Raw genomic sequence first — 22,072 nt, 5'->3', positions numbered from 1 at the left:
TTTCATGCATGGGCGGAAAATTTGGTTTACGGAGGGTCAAAGAACGCCTCGTCCCGGCAATATTGCGGCAAATGCCATGGACAGCCGGGACCGTATCTGAAAGTACACGGAGGGGCGAGGGGAAGAGAGAAAAGAAAAGCCCCGTCTCGTTCAGCGCCGAAGGAAAAGGGAAACGGCGTTTCTCCCCGGTGATTTGTGGAAAACAAATAATTGTCACCGGTGCCAATCACAGACCTCGTTGGCCCCGTCTCGGGCTCGCTTCTTGATGAAAATCTGTCGATTTATTCCGTCGTCCCTCGTCTTTTTTCGACGACCTCTCCACGCCAGGCTTATATTTAAACGGATAGAGTTTATCCGAAGGTTCGACCTTCTTCTTCGCTTTCTTTCTTCTTTACCTTTTTCTTTTCTTTTCTTTTCTTTTTTTTTTTTTTTTTTTTTTTTGGTATTTTATTCAGCAGAGAACCCTTCTCTTTTCGACGCGGAACAGGAATTCCTAGCCCCTCTCGGTCGGGATTTTAAATTGAATCGTTTGTTCCGCCGAATTAGAGCCTGGACGCCGGAAAGGTGTTCCGGCGCGAACGCGCGAGAAATTAAATCGAAACGGATCGCGGGAAATTATTGTGACCTTCGGCACGACTGATCCACATTTTCCGACGCGCTTCAACTGATCGTTTGCGAGGTAATCGATGCCAGAGCCTGAAGAGAACACCTTTACGAGTGCGTGAAGGACGTCGGAGTTTTTCGGAAGAAAGTTGAACGAACAATTCATAATTTTACTGTTGCTTCTCTGCTAATATTTGCGTGAATTTATTCCATTCTCTTCAGAAATGCATTAAAAGCGTGGCACAGCGAAAGAAAACCGCTGCTTTTGGGGAGGAAGATAAACAAGCAGAGGATCTTTATCATAAACTGCACTTGCATTGTCCTGTATCGTGTCTCTAATAATATCTTCGGAAAAGTTCCTCTCCCTTGTTTACCTTAAATCAATTTTACCGATGAAAAGACGCGCGTTTGTAAAGCTTGCGATTTTCATTTGAATTCTTTTATCAATGGCTCCTCGCTGCATAAATCTTTGTGCGGTGCTATTGCGTTCTTATTATTTGAAAATGTGCTTCGTTCGAATTTTTGTCGCACAAACGTTGTTGGTCTATCGAAGGAAAATCAATGTTTTTCAGGAGGAAAGGTCAACGAGCTTTCAATATAAATTGCATGGCAGTCTGTGTCGCGTTTTTATTAGTATTCATTTTAGAACTTCTCTTTCTTGTTTATCTGGAAATAGAACTTTTTTAATGAAAAGATGTAGGTGTATTTAGCAAGCTTTCGTATTGAAGCAGTTTTTGTAAACCTGTTTTCTTTTATAAATTCTTATGTGACTTTGTTATTATTATTATTTTAATATGCGCAGCTTTACCGGACTTTTCGTTTCAAGCCAGTGAAATTAACTTCTCTTCAATTCTCGTTTCTTTCAACCCTTCCGGAGGTACTTTAACACATCTCATGAAAATGTTGCAATCCCACGCGTTTTTGTATTTAATTTACTGCACGGCCTCGCCGCCGTGCGGTTTCAAATATCAACGTATACACGTTATTAGCATAAACGCGGAGTATTTAGAATAAAGACGGCAATGCGGAACAACGAATAAATATTCCCTTGTAACGGATAGCCCCTTCGACACGTGCTTATGGAACATGCGATATCCAACGAAATCCCCGTTGCAATGGAGCGCACTCGATCGAACCGTACAAATAAAAAAAAACAACAGAACTTCACAGAATCCTCTACGCTGAAACGCTGCAAAAACATTGAAAACGTCAATCATATTGTGCGGAAATATGAAAAATATTTGCACCGCGGGCAAAACGATGTGAAAGCGGAGGTCGAAAGCGAAAGACACGTCACGGGAAGGAAACTTTCGAAAAATTGATAGAGTCGGCGATTTTTCATTCCCGAGCTGCTCTTTGAAAAAATAATATTGTTTTTAAAATACAACGAGAGATCAAAAATACGACGAAAAAGGAAGGCAATCAGAATACCAGTGTCGGATCACTATTCTTTATTATCTGACTTGTCATTGAAAACTTACACGTAACAGTTTTGTATTCTTTAAATTTCCTTCCATTTTAGCTAATCATTTTTGCCATAAATGCCATGATTTTTGTCATAATTCGCAGCCAACTGACACGGTAAGCCTGGTGTCAAAAGCATTAACCGATAAAATCGTCCGGAAGTGAGCGGACGCGACACATTTTTTCCTCTGGCGGGCCATCGACGGTCTTCCCCAACCAGCCTAAATTTATCGCATCCCCAGGAAATATCTTAGGCCGTGCAACAACCCCCAATTTGATTATTCCCCCATAAATTACCGGTGACGGTATTAGACCGCCCGGGGTCCGCGCGTTTTATCAGACATTATTTCCCGCGTTCTTCCGTCACTTCCGTTTCCCCCTCGAGAGACGCATTCTTTCCCCCATCAAACTCCCTCTGCCCTCTCTCTTTCTCTTCGCTCGTGTTTCATCCCTTTACCCGGTGGCAGCGGCAGCGTCGGCAGCGTGACACAAGAGATACCCACGAATTCGTGCCTTCGTAGCGGTTGTTAAAAGTTCTCTCCACGCCGACAGAGTTTCACTCTGTTTCACTTTGGAACTTTCGGATAATAAGCGCGAAACTGCCGAGGGAGAGAGGCGTCAAGGAAGAGAGAGAGAGAGAGAGAGAGAGAGAGAGAGAACGGTGACGCGGAAGGGCTCTGCGTTAAGGGTGGCCAACCCCCTGTGACCCCTGTCCTTCCTCTTTTCCATCCATGATCCTGGGGATCCTCTCTGTATCATCTACACCGGCGATTCCCGTCGTCGTCGTCGTCGTCTTCGTCGTCTGGAGCATTTTAATTTCTTTCCTCGAGCCACCGTCCAATTATTGGCGACCGCGGGACTCTCGGCCTTTGTGCGAGCTGCCCCCGCGACCATCTTTTGAAGTGCCCCCTTATTTCGCCGTTTCTTCGACCATTCCCCTTCTCTCTCTCTCTCTCTCCCTCAGTCGGTTCTTAATGTCCGTGACGACTGATAAGGGGGTGGCCGCTGTCTCGTCGCACGTCGAACCATCGAGCACCAACAGCACCGGGTAACGATCGTCCCTTTAGTTTTCGAAGTTCGATGATTACGGGCCGTCTCTGAATCTTCGCCGCCGCCATGCCACGACGAGGAGCACCGTAATATGCCCGCGGACCAATACACCGCGAAACTTCATCCTATCGGCTTAAAAGTTTCGCCGCCAGATATCGCTTGCGCAGACCCCTAAATCGACCCCTATCGCCGTCGACGCGATCGAGCAGTCCGCGGGACGTTCGAATTCAGAAATTGGGGGAGGGGGGGGGGTGTGAGGGAAAGGATAGGACCCCGAATATAAGAATACTCTGAATTTTCTGTCTTCGTTAGTCCCCGAGATAGCATGGAACTTGGACTCATTTCAAAGCTCGAGGATTCTATCTTTGCACGCCGTTGTTCATTTTCTTCTAAGATGTTTTTATTTTTATGACCTGGCAGTCGAGAAACTGAAGACCCATTTTTACGTAATAAAATGGTATGAACTGAAACCTCTGTGGGAAGCTTGACAAATTTTCTTTAGGAATGAATCTATCACAGATTTGAAGCCTCCTCTTTGCAACGACTTTTTTTTTTCTTGCGTTTTTAGGGAACTGAAACGAGGACCAAGCTAGGCGGCGTACCTTGTGTCACTAATTGCGCAACGAATTGAAACGAAACAGTGGTTCGTCTCTAGCCAGGATATTTTTGTGACCGGGTTCTTCCGTCGGTCAATCTTCAGGTTCTTCTTGGCGAAACATCGACGTTGCTAGCACTAATGGAAAAAGAATTTCATACACGGAGGCGACGTAGGAAGTAGAATCGGCGATCTCGGCGAGGTATTAAAGAGTAAAAGTTAAAGAAAAAGAAAGGAAAAGGAGATTTGAAAAGTTTAGCCGAGCAATCGGAGCACGGAAATTCTGTAAAAGGAGTCGGTAGTGGAAAAAGATTTGGGACCTCCGAGTGGATAGCAGAGGAGCAGAAATTCTGCAGCGGAGAGAAAGTAAAAGTTCCGGGAATCCCGGCGAGGTATTAAAGAATGAAATGGCGAGACAGAGCTAATAAAGATATCCCTGTACCAAAGAATATTGCACAGATCCAATAACAAATATTCCAAGTCAATCTGCACATGTCGGAACAGTCAAAGGTTCTCAAATCTTCTTAAATATTTCTTAGTTACTACTTTGGACTGGCGCAAAATTCAGGGATAAAATACTGTAACTGCTAAATTACACGTAGCAATGAAAATATTAATCGTTTCTTAAATTCGAATTCGTGTAAAATCCCCTGTGAGATTAATAATTTAAGCAAAAATGAGTTGGTGTAATTTTGTCATCAGCAAGCTGCTGATGACAAATTTACGGCAGTTATTTATTTTATTTATTTTACATAATGTAATATATTAAATGTATTTTATTTTATTTTATTATATTGTATTTATGGCGAGCGTTATGGTTGATTGGTTTTATTTTATTTTATTGTGATATATTGTTATTATTTTATATTATTAGGTCCGTTTTTATTATGTTATTATAGTTATTATATTGAAAAGCGACAGTAGCTCTCTCTCTCTCTCTCTCTCTCTCTCTCTCTCTATCGGTGTAATTAGTGGTCTGCGATTTTGCGAGTTGAAGGAGATGTGATGTAATGGGATTGTAACCCTGAGGGGAACAATAAATGAATACATACATACATACTGAGTTGGTGTAATTTAAGATGATCAAGATATTAAAAGAATCTGAGAATACTTACTGAGATTATTAATGAAAAAGAGAAAAGAAAATATTTATTGGAACAAATAAATATATTATATTATTGTTATATTTATTAAATATTTTTCACTTTTCTTTCCTTCCTTTTATTTTGCACGACGATCCGCAGTCTACACTTAAACAACAATTTTCTGGAGAAATGGTTTCATTTTGCTCCTCACAGTGTTTCAAGACATTGCTGTAACAGTTACAGGACTCCAGTTTTCTAAAAAGAAAATCGAATTTCTACATGTGCGAAGCATTCTCGTCCCGAGGACACTTCGCGCGTATAATCAAACTGAGGAACGAAGCTCGGTTAAATTCGAGACGAGTCCGATCCTCGCCGATCGACAGCCGTGAGCAGACCTGGGAATCGGGAATTCGGGCGAATTAGCGCGACGAAGACGAACCCGCCGGTTTTATTAGAAATTGGACGAAGCTCGTTCCGCTTCTCGCGCCGACTTTCAATCGAGAAAGAAAAAGAGAGAGAGAGAGGGAGAGAGAGAGAGAGCAGGCCGAGTTGCAAGCGTGCAGCCAGCTCGCGTGCAAACAGCATGCACCCCCCGTGCTTCGGCGTTCAAATGGGTTGATTAAATATGTAATTTGTACATTCCTCGGGAAAACTTTTTAACCGGTCCGTCGGTGCGCAAAGAAGTTCGCGGATGGTAATTCCGAGTGAACGTATATCGAGACGGGGCGGACGCCGATCGAGCATATGTATATAGGCGAAAACGTGTGTTTTCTATCCGCCATTGTGTTCCCCGGGGGAGAGAGCCGGTTTCGATCTCGCAGTATTAACCTATTTCGTTTGGATTTGTTTTCTCGGATCGTTGGGGAACGGATTCCGGATTGCTGAGCCTAGGATTTATTGCCGGGATCCGCCGCGCGCCGGTTCCGCCGCGGCAAAGAAAATGATTAGGTCGATAAGTATTTGTTTTCGGAACTGTTCCGGCGTACCCCGCGCGCGATCCAATCCGCAGATCATCCGGCGTGTTCGAATCCTGTTTTTGACTAAAACTTGCTCCTCTAATCTCTCGCGATTGTTCGCTCGGTTTTCTTGGAACTCGCGAATCTCGGCTAACTGTATTTCATTTAACGCTGATACACCTGAAGTAGGGTAATGGCTCCAATTACTGTGGGGGTACCAGTTACCGTGCCTATATTAATTATTCTTATTTTTAAAGCATAATGAATATTAGAAAAGAAATATACTTTTTCATTAAAATCGGTTAATTTATATATCTTTTTTTTTAATATTCATTATGATTTAAAAATGAGCATAATTAACCCCTTCCCATGACATTTGGCTCGATGACATCCGGGCCTAAGTGGTGGGGGGCAACGCGCGATGAACAGACCAGAGTGTTGCTCGAAAACAGTTGCAACACTAGCCGAAATGTAAATACCTGCGATATAGTCTTTTGTAAATCACTCCGCGAGTATGACTCGTGATATTTACATTTGGCCTGATGTTCAGTCCACGAGTCCTACTCGTGATATTTACGTTTGGGGGATAATCTTCATCACGAGTTAATATAGGCACAGTAATCGAGTCCCTTACCCTAGTACAGGTTTCTTTCGATATAAGACGACGATGCTCCTCTCGCAATAAGAAAATCTCTACCCCCTCTACTTCTCTCTAGAACCTCTTTATGTTCAGCTGGAGAACTTTATGGGACCCATAAACTCCCCGTCCACTCAAGAACAATTTCAAGCCGTATAGGTACCCAGATCCGCAATACGTCGAAAGCCGTCCCGAGCCATCCAATTCTTTTAGCCTCTCCATTGTCCAGAATTTCTCCTATCGATTTTTCTTACGCATAAAATCTGATAATAATAATACTGACCAACCTGATCACTGATACTGATTACTGATCACTCTGTTCGTAAAGAATCCGGAAACACTGACTGTAAACAAACAGCACGGGGGACTCGGTGTGTCGCTTCGAAACGAACCAATTAAAAAGAAACAATATCCCGTCGGAACTTCTTGAATCGGGACAACGGAATCCCGTGCACGGCGTTCTCCGTTCGAACGGGTCCCGATCGTCCTCGTCGCTGTTCGAGTATACACAATCATGGCCCGGGGGTCTCTTCAACTCTGAAAACATCCCGGTGTCAGTGAACGAGCCATTAACTACGAGGAATCCAGGATAGAGGGGCTGGGGGGGAGAGAAGGAGGAGGAGGAGGAGGAGGAAGGTAGCGGGCACCCTCGAATCCTCGACAAGCAATTTGCCCGGGCGATAAAGAAGCGACTAAAACAAAATATCTCGGAACTGTAAACAAGCGGACGGGAAAACGAAGACGCGTTAAATAGGAAAAAAGAGACTGCGCGGGGAGGGGGGTACTCTCTCCAACGTGACGGTTCTCGAGAAAAGAAGAAAGGAACAGAGTGACTTTCTCTCTCTCTCTCTCTCTCTCTCTCTCTCTCTCTCGCTCTGCTTTCCCTCCCTTGGAGAAAGGAGGATCGTGCTCGAGGATACAGAGAGCGCGAACAAGGAGCGAGAGAACATGAAAGTAGCGAGATCGTAGGTGGTTGATGGGGGGTGTGCGAACAGGGGAGGCAGAAGGAGACGAAGTTTTATTTCGAGGGGATGGAAAGCTGCAGGACAGACGTAGGAAGTACGTAGCCGGATAAATACAACGAGGGGTTCCGCGATTCCTCTTTTCCGCTCCTCTTGTTTCATTCCGCAGCTCTCTTTCTCTTTTTCTTTCTCTTTCTCTTTCTCTTTCTCTCTTTCATTCTGCCCCACAAAGCGGAACGTCGTAGAACCGGAGGCGACAATGTCGCATCGATTTCATCAAAAGTCTAAACACACTCGATTAAATTCGAAACGAGCTCCATCATCGCCCATCGCCATCAGCATCCCAGGAGAATGTGCTTTGAGCAGTTAACCCTTTCGCTGTTTAATCCGCGTTTAGTCCATGTACCGGAATTTTATAGAAATTGTTCCAACTGCAGAAAGAAATCCACAGAAACAGAGTGTAGGATACAAAGAGTGTGAAAAGACACTAGTATAAATGTTGGTCTGTATATGCTGTACCTTGTTTTAATATTCTCACGCGGATTCGTTATTAACGTTAAAAATGGACTGCAACAGGTGAAGGATACATTTTACGGTTTTTAGTGCAAATAGAAGTATTTTCAATCGGGAAAGAACGTCGACCGTTTTTGAAGCAATTTTCGTTACTTTATTATACACGGTTAATTACATGTGCAGTTTTTTAGCAGATTATTATGTTGAATATATGCTACCCTCCAATTATTGCTACAAGCTTATTTTTATCATACACTGTGTAATTTTGTTTATAAAATTTTATATGTAATTTTACTCATAAAATTGTGTATATGATTTTATGTATGCAATTTTGTAAGTAATTATACGCGTAAAATTTTCATATAATTCCGTGTATACAATTTTGTATGTCACTTTACGTGTAACATTTGTATATGATTTTATGTATAAAATTGGTATATGATTTTATGAATAAAATTTGTATATGATTTTATGTATAGAATTTTGTATGTGATTTTATATATGATTTTATGAATAGAACTTTCTATTTATTCTTGCGCAAACCATTTTGGGTTGCGTAACATTTGTAACATTTTTTGGAACAATTTTATTAGTTCTACAATTTCCCCTGACCGTCTTTTTCACAACGTTTTACGGCGTGCATTCCCAGACAATGTTATTCACTTTCCATTCATTTTATCCACACATCCATGACGTATAGGTCCGTGTCTACCACACAGCCGCGCACACTATTACCAGCTGGAACAATAGTGCTTTTCGCTTGTCTACGTTCTTTTTTATTCTCTTTTGGTACGTGCTCTTTCGCAACACACATGACAGCTCCTTTTTTTCTGTAGAAGGTTGCGGCTTTGGAGTAGTTTTCGAGAATTCCCTACGTGGAATAGCTTCCATATTTCCTGGCACTGAACAAACATTTAACACTGTTTGGCAACACTTTTAGCATATGTTTCGAGAAGCCTGCGAACCTAATCTACTTCCGAATTTTCGGATGCGATTTTCCTGTGTCCTTTTTGGATCCGCGACATAAATAATTAGTATGTTCCACTTTTTAATTAACATCTAACAATCATAAACAATGATCATCCACTTTTCAAATTTTTTGCCACAGACCTAAACTATTTTCTTTTTTTTTTATACTGTTCATACTGTTACTATTATTTGGTGAATCTTACCCTCCTGTTGAGATAAAAATTTTCTCTACAATTCTGTTATTATTTAATTAATTCATAGATTTTGTGTAATTTTTTTATTCAAATCTGGCTCGAGGATTGAACAAATGCCTTGCGGTTTAGAAATTAAAAGATTGTTGCTTTCAAAAATTATATGAGGATATATCATGTTAAATTGTACATTTTTTATCACTTTCCTTTAGATCTCTTTGCTCTAGGAAGTCAGATAAAATATTATTGACGTACTGCGTTTCTCCGTAAAAAATGGCTTCAGTATTAAATTCATAATTCTCCGGCTTTTGATGGCATTCGTATGTTTTCCACGAAGTTGTTGGTGCACATTGCACCCTCTCTTGCAACTCGATCTTCTTTTCCAGTTTCCTCGTTAATTTCGCGTACAGGAATTTGTAAATGTTCACGTTTCCTCTTTCCGTGTCATCGCATAGCCAAAAACTACTGTCTAAAACAGGATTCACTGTTTTAAAAGAATACTCCTCACTGCACTACTTTCCTGCACAGGGCATAAGTTAAAACATTACTAGAGTTTCATTACCATCTATTCCTACGTTTCTTTAACAGATTTTAACCACATTGCTTAATCCCCGAACATTATTGCACGCTGCACATGAAAAAGAAGAAAAAATGTACAAAATATTGACTCGAAACTTACTTCGATTGAAGTGATACACCAATCAAGACACGTGTTTATTGTAACAGAACTATTATCACAATTTAATTATCGGTTAAACTTCACCTTGGCAACCCAGAAATTTTTAACTTTTTTCTACATAATCCTATACATCTTGACCAGAAAATGGTAAAAATCGAATTTTTAACGCGAGGAATTGACCGGTTCAGAAGTTACGCTTATTTACGTACAGGATTATACAGTAAAAAGTTAAAGATTTCTGGGTTGCCAAGGTGAAGTTCAGTCTAAATATCGATCGGCTGCCCCAAAATTCTTCATTCGCCGCCCCAATCACCGGACCTTAATCCTATCGAGAATTTATGGGATGAATTGGATAGAAAAATTCGAAAAACCCCAATTACATCGATAGCTAAATTAAAACAAAGACTTGCAACTGAATGGTCGAATATAACTGTTGAATATTTAAAAAAAAATTACAAACAGTATGCCAAACAGATTAAGACACGTTCTTAAACAAAATGGTTATGCCACGAAGTATTAAACAAATTTTGTAATGCTAAACTACATTATCTAAATTGAAAAATTAATATTGTCCGAATATTTTTGTGAGCCAAAAATGGTACATTATTTCTTTTACTAATTTTTATTATGGAATTTATGTACATTTTTCAAATAAATTATTTATGTTTATCAACATTAATAGATCTTTTATTGCTAGAAACAATTCCCGGGACGATTGCTTTATTAACAAAGGAATTATCAAGTCGTAAAGGTAGTTATAGCTAGTGTCCGAATATTTTTGGGAGTCACTGTATTTCTGAAAGCACACTTCTGACACTCATGGGCACTGCAGTGAAAGTCACCTTCTGACTGTCGCGCGAAAATCCACCTCAAGGTCGGAACGCGAGGCACACGTAAACGTAAACAAGTCGGATTACGCCCGGCTCCACGCACGACGCACACGCGTCGATGATGACGTAGTCGGCCCCTCTGTCCCAGACCCCGAGAAGATGGCTCGACCGTCGATTCCATCTGGAACGACTATACCGAAAGCGAACGCTCGGTGGTCGGATCGCTTCTTCAACCGACCAGGAATGTCAGAAACAACAGGTCCCCATCGAACGGCGAAGCCGAGTGCGTGGATCCGGCCTTTTGAACAATTATTCAAATACTCCTCCCGTAGTATTTCCAGGCTGAACCGAGACCCGGTTTATTTTCAGTTACTACGCCTCGACTGCTTTTCCACCCCGTTTGGCCCCGCCGCTGAAGAGACCCCGTTTGATGCCGCCTACTCGGTCGCAGCATCCGAAGCAACAGAAACAACAACCAGCTGCAAACACAGCCACCGTCCCGGACCTGAACCAGCTGAAAGTGTACAGTGAGTATGGCAACGGTGGTTCATAGCCCCGGCACTCTTCGGGGGCTCGCGAAAAATAAATGACACTGACCTATTTTGCCACGGTTGACTTTTCCACGCGTTGTCGACGGAATGAATCGTAACAATTGAGACCGAGAAAATGCTGTTTGGCTTGTAGGTCATCCACGAGAAATTATAGGTAACAATGGGCATCTGTTAACCCTTGTGTGACGGGTTACACACTGTTAATTGCTTTTTAAAGCTTTAGTATTTCCGCTGACAAATAGCAAAATAATTGCCACTTTTTGTAGGTTAAACCTCACCCTCTGGAACCAATGATGTTTAACTTTTTCTTACCTGTCGAAAACGCTTAAAATCGCGCATCTTTAGACACGCATATCTTTTGAACCATTGAATTCCTCGCGTTAAAACTTCGATTTTCGGCATTCTCTCGCCAAGATCTACAGGATTTTTTAAAAGAAAGTTAAAAATTTTTCGTCCCAGAAAGTGAAGTTCAGCCTATTTTATATTCTTGGATGAACACGGATTCGATCATATTCTAGACGTAAGAGAGATTGAGTACCGTAGAAAATTTGTCATATTGACGTAAGGGTTAGAGCAGAAAAATAAATTCAATCGCTCAATGTAACGAATCGGAACAAAGCCACGATGCTGCTAATCAAACATTGTTCGCGGTCCTCTGTTCCAGGCAACCCGGACATACTGATCTGCGGCAACTGCAGGGAGATGTTTACAGATCTGGGGGAGCTGCTCGAACACAAACGGAATTACTGCAAGCTGCGGTTCACATGTAAATGTCACACCTTCAACGGAGCAGCTCCAAGTAGGTACATTCAAAGTAGAGGTAGAAGAAGAGGAAGAAGAAGAAGAAGTTAGCCTCGAGTCCTGTCGCAGGATCGACAGGATATCGTGCCCCGAATCGATCCGATCGAGCCGCGATCTCGCACGCGTGCTCTCCGCGGCTTTTAAGAAATTTTCCAATAAACAAGTCTGGCTTTCTACGCGATCGAGACACTGGAATACCCACCGGCTTTCTTTCGTTGTTGCCTATCGCGTTATCGTCGACGCGGCGAACGGAGCAGGTGTAAAAATGGAATTCGTGCCCGGTTCCCCGACGCGCGTTACGATCGCCTTGCCTCACGCCCGGGCGGAATTGCATTTTGGCATTTTATCCGAAAACGCAGCTGCGTTGCCGTGCACCGGAACGCTTAGCGGTTTGTTTAGGACGGAGGAATCGAATTTGGGGAACCGTTCCGGGAACGGCCGTCGAATTTGCCTGGAAGAGCCGCGGTGTCGCTTCCGGTTGTTTGCCATTTCTGTGATTTGATTTCCGTGCCGGAAAAAATTTCGATCGCGAGAATTTCGCTGGAATCACCGCGACAAGGAAACTGCTGCGGGTCTTTACGCTTCTCGTGCTTCTCAATTACGGTAGCGGATATTCGCATCGTTTAAAAAGGGATAACTTTTTTAAAATTATGCCAAACGTTTCTCCGAAATGTTACAACGATTAATAAATTTCATTTTAATTTAGTTTATTAAATAATGTGCGTCAACTTTTCTATCTGAGTCGGGAATGAAAATTCAAAACATGCCTTTCGTAGATCTAAGTATGTTGCCAAACGTGATTAATTAAATGATTAAAGCTGGTAAAGAGAAACTGCGATTTGTATAAATCCCAAGTGTGCGGAGTTAAGAATCGTTGCTAAATAAAATTTGTTTAAAAATGGTCACTAAATTCCTCTAATATCTCAACAAGTTCCAAGTCGTTTGCTATAATACTATTTTAAAGAAGTTATTCCTTTTTAAAGGAAAACAATTTTTTCCTTTAATTTAGCTGTTGTGAATTTTGGAATTTGCCTAGAAATGCAAAAAGTGGTTGCATAAAGATGCGAAAGGTTTAGTAACGATTAGACTGTGGATTTTATGTATTTACGACAAAAATGAATGGAAGAAATCTAGAACATTGAAAGGATTAAACAAAATTTAAATTTAAGAATGTAAAGAGAGGTGTAAAGTTTATTTTACATAAAGATCTGCAGCCTAATAATGATAAATGAGTGAACGGAATCGATAGTTTGTGATGTATAGTTCGTTTCGATAAACTACGGATTCGTCGATGAAAATGAGCTTACTTTCTGGAAGAAGTGAGAAAAAGATAGACTTGATTGATTGACTTTCCTGCCCTCGTCAATTATTCGTTAGCTCGATGGTAGGTAAAAGAACGAGAATAATAGAATAATGTGCTTTAAATGTCATATCGATGCTGCGAGACAATAGGTTAAGAAGCCATATTGAGAAATCATTCGTAATTTATTTTGAAGTATGAGTGATCCGCGTAAGTAGGACAGACATTTACGTAGTTTATAAATGGTCAGAATACAATTCCTCCACTCGTCTGTAAAACCAGATTTCAAAATGCTCGTTCTACATATGTCTGTACGCAGTCACAATTACGGCGGGTTGATCAAATTATTAGAGTCAGTTGCAAAAACTGATCAGTCTGCATTAAGATGATCAAATTCTCAAATCAAATCTTGGCTTTATAGTGTTTCATCATTTTCTCAGTACTGTATTTCGCGTTTAATAATATTTTCTTTGAATAATATTTCACTTCAATTACATTGTTCATATGAAATACTAAATAACTTCACCTCAAGAAGAGGTTATTCAAGTAATTAAATTAATTATGAAATTCTAACGATTAAAATTTTTCTGCATTCGCTCTTAAAATTGTTCTTTAGTACAGGAAATAAATATAATTTCGGAGAGTGCGAATTACTTGATCGAATAAAAAATGAAACAATTTTAAAAATATTATTCAGCTGTTCAAACAAACTAACATACGACTATTTGAAATAATATGTATCCAAATAGGATAATCTTAACGATTATTTTGCAAATAATTTATTTCGTTGACGCCCCAGCCTGGTCGAGACGGACATTCAACTTAATTACCACGCATTCTACTGATTTGAATCATGCTTGTGGAATTACCTGATGCATCTTGAACGTTGAAAAAAATCAGAATCAAGAAAACAGTCTTGCAGGTGTGTTAGGGACTCGTCGACTATTTCTGACGTTTCAATTAGCAAGAGCAGCAGGAGAATTGGGAGTTACGATGCGAGCGCGCGGTTTTCTTTAATAATTATTGCGTTTTGGGATAGGAGCTTTGTTATGAACCTGGAATTTTATGTCCAAAGGGGATTCCACGACAGCTCTGCTCTGCGTTCTGTGCAAGGTATCCTTTCCCTCAGCATGGGAACTGATGGTTCACGCTCAGGCAGCTCACATGATCAACATTTACGAGCTGGGAACTCGACCTCAGAGTCCACGATCCGCGCCTAGCCCGCCGCACAGTCCAAACCAGCATCAGAAAGAATCATCACCGTCACCGCAAGATTTTCAGGTATATCTCTCTTCTCCTCTCTCGCTCCCTCTCTCTCTCTATCTCTCTCTCTTTCTCTCATCCTCTCGAAGAAACTTGCCAACTATTTATGCTAGAACGTGCTTCTATTTACAATTCAAAAAATTCAACTTATACAGGCTGTCTCGTGCAAGGAATAGAATTTAAAATGGAATAATATGAAATGCAGAATTTAGTCATTTTTTGGAGTTCAAGGTGATTTGAAGGTCACATTATAGCACGCGTATTTGAATCTATTTCTTCGCGAGCTACGCGATGCGGTGGGACAACAAAATATGTAGCTGTACGAAAAATAACAGTGATAAGTAGACCGCGGATTTTTATAATATAAATTGAAAAGTACGGGAGCTATGAAATTCACTTCTTCGCTTGACGACTTTACAGAGTTGGAAAGAATAGGATAGCATTTTGTAATTCTTTAAATTTTTCCACCGTTTTGAATTTGATCCACGCATATTTGTCATCAACCGCGTAGTCTACTGATCACACAATACCATTCAAATTACGTGTGAAATATTTATTTTCTGTAGACGAATTCTGATTCTGCTGATAAAGATAATTACTATTGTTATTTGCCGTTGCTATTCCCTGCTCAATGGAAAAGTAATTCCGATCCGACGGATTTTCTATTTCGTTAGTTTTGTTGGCCAAAAAGCGAGGAGTAGCGAACGATGACTGAACGATCTTATCAGAACGAGCCCGGCTGAAAGGGTTCGAAAATAAAGTAAGACGCCCGGCTATACTCGAGTAGCTTTAATTCTTTAGATCTGACCCCGATAAAAGCACGGCCGAGTCGTGCTCGCTTCGATTTGCGTAATAGAAAAATTCATTTCTGCATGTCGCCCCCGTAGCAGTTCGCAATCCGAGACGACGGGAACCTTTGTTTTCGATTATCCTCCGCGAAGGAGAACATTCGTTTTGCTTCAAACTGATCTCACCTCGGATACCTCACAGAAAATCACGCACGACAAATCGGTAGACCTCTCGAGCACAAGAAAGTAATTTTTTTACAACAATTCGGTAAGAGTTATCAACGTAAACTTTACTCCAGTGTACTTACTTGCCCTTGATCACACATTTTTTCGTTCGAGATTAATTACATTTGGCTGCAGTGGATCGCGTCAAACTCGCCTGTGGGAAGAAACGTTGATGGCTGGTTTATGGTTCAATGGTTGCCATAATCTGAGTCGTTCTGCTTATCTGAAACAAAAAGATTCATTTTATTAGTACTTAGTATGCCTCAACCTGTGGTCAGTAGAAACAGGAAAGCGAAATATTGAAAACTAAAGAAAGTTCGTTTTGCTTTATTTCGGACTTATTGTCTGTAGTAGACTGTAAAAAATTAGAAGAAAAAAACTATATTTCAACTTGCAACTTGGATGAGCAACTGGGATATTTTCAAAGTGCTATGCTTTCGATATACGAACAAAAACAATTGAATTTTTTTTTTTTTTTGGAATGGCCCCTTAACGGGAATTGGTTTGAAACTTTTCTGGAAACCGAAGTAACTCTCGAAAAGTTTATTTCTCGCGAAATGTACTCGGCGAATTCTCTGCGTAACGCGTTTTAAAATATTCACGGATCGAGGAGATTGCTTCGACGTGTTGTAATGCCTGCGCGATGAAAAACTTTGTAGATAGAATTCCAAGTTTTTTTTCCATGGGAGGGGGGGGGGGCAGAACTCTTATTCTTAACGCAATAACCTGCGAATGACTTCTCGGTTTATTGCCGCAGTTGATCACACGCCCGACGGTGTTACAACCTGATGTGAGAGAGCGGTGTATAAAAGACATTATCGCCGGGAATTTTATGCTTAGATACTGGGGAGGATCGTCGAGCTTATGGTCCCATAAATAAAATCTGTATAACTCTTTTCATTTTCGGAATAATCGCATCGAGCTTCCACTCGTAACGAACGTGGCCGCGGGGGGAAGTTGGAAACAAATCATCATTTAGTGGACCATGGTAATTTTTAAGCCAATCAACGCTGTATTTTCCTCTTTAATTCTTGCACACTTTTTCTGTCAATTTTACATATTTCTTAGTTTTTCTGAAATGGTATTTGACAATGACAACCATTTTCATTTCTTGGTTTTTTGTGGGTTCTTTCAATATTAATTGTAAGATACTGGACGTACATTTTCAGTTGTTTTTTAAATTATTTTACGGAGTGGAAAATAATACAACAGTGTTTTTAAATCCTTTAAGTGTCCTAAATCACTTCATTTGGTCTGCTCATTTTTCTGGGAAAATCTTGGAAAAGGTAATAACAACGGTGCCTACCAGTAAATTTACGTAGTCCCATAACTTCATACCGCAGATACGTTTATACTCCCCATGATATATTTTATAAACACAGAACCATAAACGAACGAAGAGACTATATAAGTTCAAGTAATCGAATCCACCTTAGAAAAGACACTGGAGAAATCGGTTTATTATTAAAAGAAGAATTGAGGGAAGAATTGTCTGGGAAATATTTAATAATGTCACATCCATAGGAATAGACATTGGAAGATATTTTGAAGAAAAACCATTTTGCAGAAAGTTTATAGCGACGGTACAATATCTTTGCCGAAAAAGTTGTAGAACGAGAAGGTAATTACATTTTTACTACGAGATACTACGAGTTGTAGTAATATCGTCAAGCGACTCGACGTTTAAGACACGGTCTACGAACTAGCGGGACAAAACTCCCCAACGAAAGAATGAAATCCTGTCGTCGTAGGGAACGGCGTTCACCTTGGGAAAATATTACTTCATCATATGTTTCTCTGTCGATATGTCAACTCCAGGGCGGAAACAAGGTATACGGATCGAGCTATCGAGAAACGGTTGCCCCATTATTTCGAGTTTCGGGGTTCGAAAACCTTTTCCCTGCTATATCTTCAGATCCGATGATATCGAACGCTGTATTAATTTTAATTGGGCTGCGGATTTCACGGATTTGTACCAGTCACAATTTTCTTAAAATCGCAATACATTCACATTTTTACTTTATCTGGTCCTTAACATCTTTCATATAGTAACCGTATTTTTATTTGATTGCAATTTTTGTAGAAATAGTAATTTTAGTTGGACTGCGGATTTTACATACAGCGGTTATTAAATGAAAATATTATAGCAGTTATAAAGAAAGTAATTCAATCTCGAATTTATTGAAATTTGTATTTTGCTGGACTCGGTGCAGTTGCATTGCCAATAAGTGCATACGCAGTCTAATTACAACCAAATATGGATAAAATCATGGAAAATAACGATTTCATGTAGAGGTCCATAACATTAACGAACATATTAATTTGATAAAAGAAATTATTTGTTATAATTTGTATTTCACTGGATTTCGTGCATTAACATTGTCAATAAGCAACCAAATATGCATAAAATCATGGAAAGTGAGGATTATATGGAAGCTCATAACGTTAATGAACATTTTAATTAAATAAAAGAAATTATTTCAGTCCCGTATTTGTTGAAATTTGTATTTTGCTGGACCTCACACGTTAATATTGCCACTAACAGGTATCCGCAGTGTAATTACGCAGAACCGACGGATCTTCGCGCATCGCGTATAAAAATCCTCAAAAAAATGATGAAACGCGAACCGCAATCAACTTTAATTGCGCTTCATTCCCCTTTTAATTGACCGGATGCTATTTGCCAGAGGAAAGTAAATTTAAGTTTCGCTGAATTTGTCGGTAAAAATGTAAATTTGCCTAAGTTCCACCGACGTAATCGTAACGAGCAATAACCGTATTAAATACCGTCCTTTCGGATGCCGTTCCCGCAGTCTGGGGAAACCGGCTGGCTGTTAAATAAATTAACTTCGTCGATCTCTTTTTGTGCCTTGATCGATTGCGCGGGTAAACATGTGCGGCATGAAAATCGTAGCGTCGAGGAAACGCGAGCTAATGGAGATGAAGCTGTTATGCTTCCTCGCGAGGCACATAGTCGATATTAAATATTTATTAAAGAGCTCGGAAAGGATTCCTTTGTACACGTTGTAACGGTTTTCTTTTTTATTCGGTGCATTTCATACAAGCATTACCAAAATTTATGCAGTCTATTTTATTCCGCCTTGTTGCTAAAATTTTTATGGTTGAAACATTTTTTTGAACACTTTAACACGGTCCTCTTTGCTAAATTCTGTTAATGGACAGTTGGAAATGAAGTGTAAGCTTTCTCTTTATGCATGATATTAATATTAAACTTTTCTCACCAAGCACCTGTCTAGTCTGTAACATGAGCGTTTATAGCAGAGCCGAGCAACTTCTCCCCCGCCGTCGCTGTGCTATCCCCACCATTAGTTTCGCGGTTCTCCTACTCTTCAGCACCATACCTGGCTGCACGTTATTTCTTTCATAAGATACCAGTCGAATCGTGGGAGACGCTGGTAGGCACTGCGAACCGGAATCGCCAGATCAAGACTTGTTCCCCCACTCTAACTTCCCCTTCTACCGCGTTATTCCCCACTCTTCCGCCGCGACCTAGTCACGTGACGCGTTCCGTCTCTGTCGTGCATACTCCAGTACTGGCAGAGAGAGGGAACTTTTTCCCCTCGATTCGTGCTCCCTCCCCTCATCTGGCGACTCTACTGGGAAAGAAACAGTGTGCAGCCCCGTGGGCCGTCCAGTTGCTCGGCTCTGGTCTCTAAAATTAAAGCATCGATTCCCTCGGCCACGAAATAATTCATAGCAAACTGTCACATCAAGTTGCATCGAGTATTGACGCTTTTTTTAACGTCTTTTTTTTTTGTAGTTTTATTTATCCCCGAGTGAAACTCGTAGCGAAAAATCGATGGAACGGAAAACTGTGAATGTACGAATGGGAAATTGTCTGACACACCCAACAGTGAATTAAAAAAGAATATGATTCGATATCGTTTAATAATGAACAAAAATTCCAATAGTTACAGACGCATGAAAACAAATATTGTAAATAAAAAAAAATGCTTCCGAGGATTTTTGTGTTGATAGAACAAATTAAACATATTAAAAATATAGCTGGTAACCATTTCAATAAATACAGTAGGACGAAAATAAATGATCTAAATATAAGAAGGACGAGTATATTTATGCTGTATAATGTTGCAATTTGTACTGAGGGCATTTCCTTAGAAAGAAAAACTAAGATGATTCATTAACAGCTACATTTTACTTTGCTTTTAATTTGAGAATGTGCGTAAGGAAAAAATTCATTTCAAAAGTGTTTGAAAGAGAGGAAAGCTCTTCTTGGAGAATACGCGATGAAGTGTCGAAACGCTGATGGAACATGGTGCAGTTAATGCTAATAAACGTTGCGCAGAAAGGGAAATAAAACGTGGAAGAGGTTTGCTTCGGTCAGCCGAGCTGGATAAAAATGAGCGGAGAAGTATGCAGGAGCACACCGTTTAACTTATCACCGGGATGACATGCGTCGCCGGAACAGTGCCATCAACTATCCCCATCATTTCGTCGCGGAAAGAAAAATAAGATAGGTCAAGCTGGCACGTTCGATTGTCTGGTCACATCGATTACTTCCCGATATTTTTAGGTCCCGTATTGTGTCCAGTCAATCCCATCGACTTACCGCGAATTAAATTACGTCGGCGGGGGTTTCAAATAGCAGGTATAATCTGGAAACAATGTGGACGTCAGAATTAAATTATTTTATTGACTTACGGTTTCACAAAACGGTTGAACAACCTTTCCCGTTTCGTAATTTCAACAAACTATGAATCAGTGAACAACTAGTAACATACAAACAAAATATTAAAATCAGATATCACAACTTGTGCATACGTACAATTTACAACAACCACTTGGTACGAAATGGAATGAAAATTTTTTTATTCTCAAATTAGAAGGTATTATCTGAAATGGGACTTTTTTGATGTCTCAAGTTGATTTTCCAGCGGCGGAAAGCGATTTTTTCCGATTCGAATGCCATTTCCACGAATGATCGAATTTCTTGAATATTCAACGCTTCGTTTTAGATAATACCTTGTAGCTTAAGAATGAAAAAATCTGTTCATTTCAGCCGTTTCAGTTTTTAATAATAATATTAATTTAAAATACAATTTAATAATTTAATAATAAAACTTTCCTCTGTTGTTTCACGGCCGAGCGAACGGAAAGATAATCGCGTTTGTTGCGTTTGTTTAATTAGGAGACCAAAGCGTCGGACTGCGAAGAACGCGCCGAAGAGGAAGATCTGGATGTGCCCGAATTAATACCGTCCCCCGACAGCGGTAAATCAACGGACAACGAGGCGGCTCTGTCACCGATTAAAATACGATCTGACGTGAACGGACTGGACCACGAAGAATGCGACGAACTGATGCACGTCGAGAACACCACGCAAGCTTGTATCATGCACGCCCTCAGCATTGTGAGTAGCTTTTGATCACGCACTTGTTCCTGGATCCTCTTTTCCTCCCGACAGATTTAACGTTCCACAAAACCCAAATCATCAAGGCAACCCTCTGTTGTCTAACCGAAACACATTTAGCTATGTTATTTCTATATTTTTCACTTTATTATCCACTTCGTGGTGAAACTTCACCTTGGCAACCCAGAAAATTTTAACTTTTTAGTATACAATCCTGTACATCTAGACGAGACAATTCCCAAAATCGAAGTTTTAAGGCGAGGAACTGACTGGTTCAAAAGTTATGCGTGCCTAAAGTTGAGCGATTTTAACACGTTAAGCGCGGAGCTCATATCTATGGACTTTCCCTTCATTCTGCAAGTAACTGCAAGTTTATGTGTCTAAACAGAAGTCACCTCTCCGAGTTGACCGACGCGTCGCCTAAATCAGTGGTCCGCAACCTTTTATCTTCCACGGCACACCAACGTTTTTTCGACAATTCCGCGGCACACCGCAAGTAAAAGCTTGCAAATACATAAATTACAATAATACGTATATGTTTTTATTAGATAAGCAACACTGCGCAACCGCTGCGCCGTGGCATAAACGAAAAGCCTAGTGTCGGTTCTCGTGGACAGCTTGCCCCAGAACAAAGTGTAATCGCTCAACTTTAAACACGCATAACTTTTGAACCAGTGAATTCCTCGCCTTGAAACTTCGTTTCTGGCATTTTCTCGTCAAGATGTACAAAATTATATCGTAAAAAGTTAAAAATGTCTGGGTCGCCAAGGTGATGTTATGACTTCAGGTGACTTTGTTGTTTAACACTACACCTACCGTTATCAGTCAACTGACCGGTTTCATATTTTACGATTACTGAAATTATAAGAAAAACGAAACCGTGTATTTCGATCTCTCTAGAAATTATTTAAATTCTCACCGTCTCAGTCGCAAGCACAGACCCGTTGCGAGACCGAAGATGTCACGTGCAATCTTTTCGGTTCGAGTATAGGAACCTAATCTCGAGCCTCACGTCCGCCAGACCGAATAGTGGACATCGTAATGAACTGGTACGCGGGATAGCCATTAAAACCGATCATTCGATGATCACTTCCGTCGGCGGCGCAGTCGTAAAGCCTCGGGACGTGCCGATTTTCCGCGCGTTGAAACGCGAGCTTAGAAGGAGGCTTCCTTCCCGCGAATAAATCACTATGGGACCCCGAATGGCCCCTCCCACTT

General features: G+C 40.6%; 1 protein-coding gene across 1 annotated transcript in view; it reads left to right on the top strand.

Moving 5' to 3' along the window:
- LOC143358451 (uncharacterized) overlaps window positions 1-22,072 on the top strand; it is a 255,773-nt gene that overhangs the window by 230,663 nt on the left and 3,038 nt on the right. Inside the window, exons 6-9 of the mRNA XM_076795620.1 lie at window positions 10,904-11,061; window positions 11,750-11,884; window positions 14,262-14,467; window positions 20,633-20,854. Of these exons, the coding sequence (XP_076651735.1) occupies window positions 10,904-11,061; window positions 11,750-11,884; window positions 14,262-14,467; window positions 20,633-20,854 (721 nt within the window). The remainder of the gene's footprint in view (window positions 1-10,903; window positions 11,062-11,749; window positions 11,885-14,261; window positions 14,468-20,632; window positions 20,855-22,072) is intronic.

The sequence above is a fragment of the Halictus rubicundus genome, chromosome 1, assembly GCF_050948215.1.
Source record: "Halictus rubicundus isolate RS-2024b chromosome 1, iyHalRubi1_principal, whole genome shotgun sequence".
NCBI classification, from domain to species: domain Eukaryota; kingdom Metazoa; phylum Arthropoda; class Insecta; order Hymenoptera; family Halictidae; genus Halictus; species Halictus rubicundus.
The sequence above is the reverse complement of the archived record's forward strand: the minus strand, read 5'-3'. Positions and strand labels throughout refer to the sequence as shown.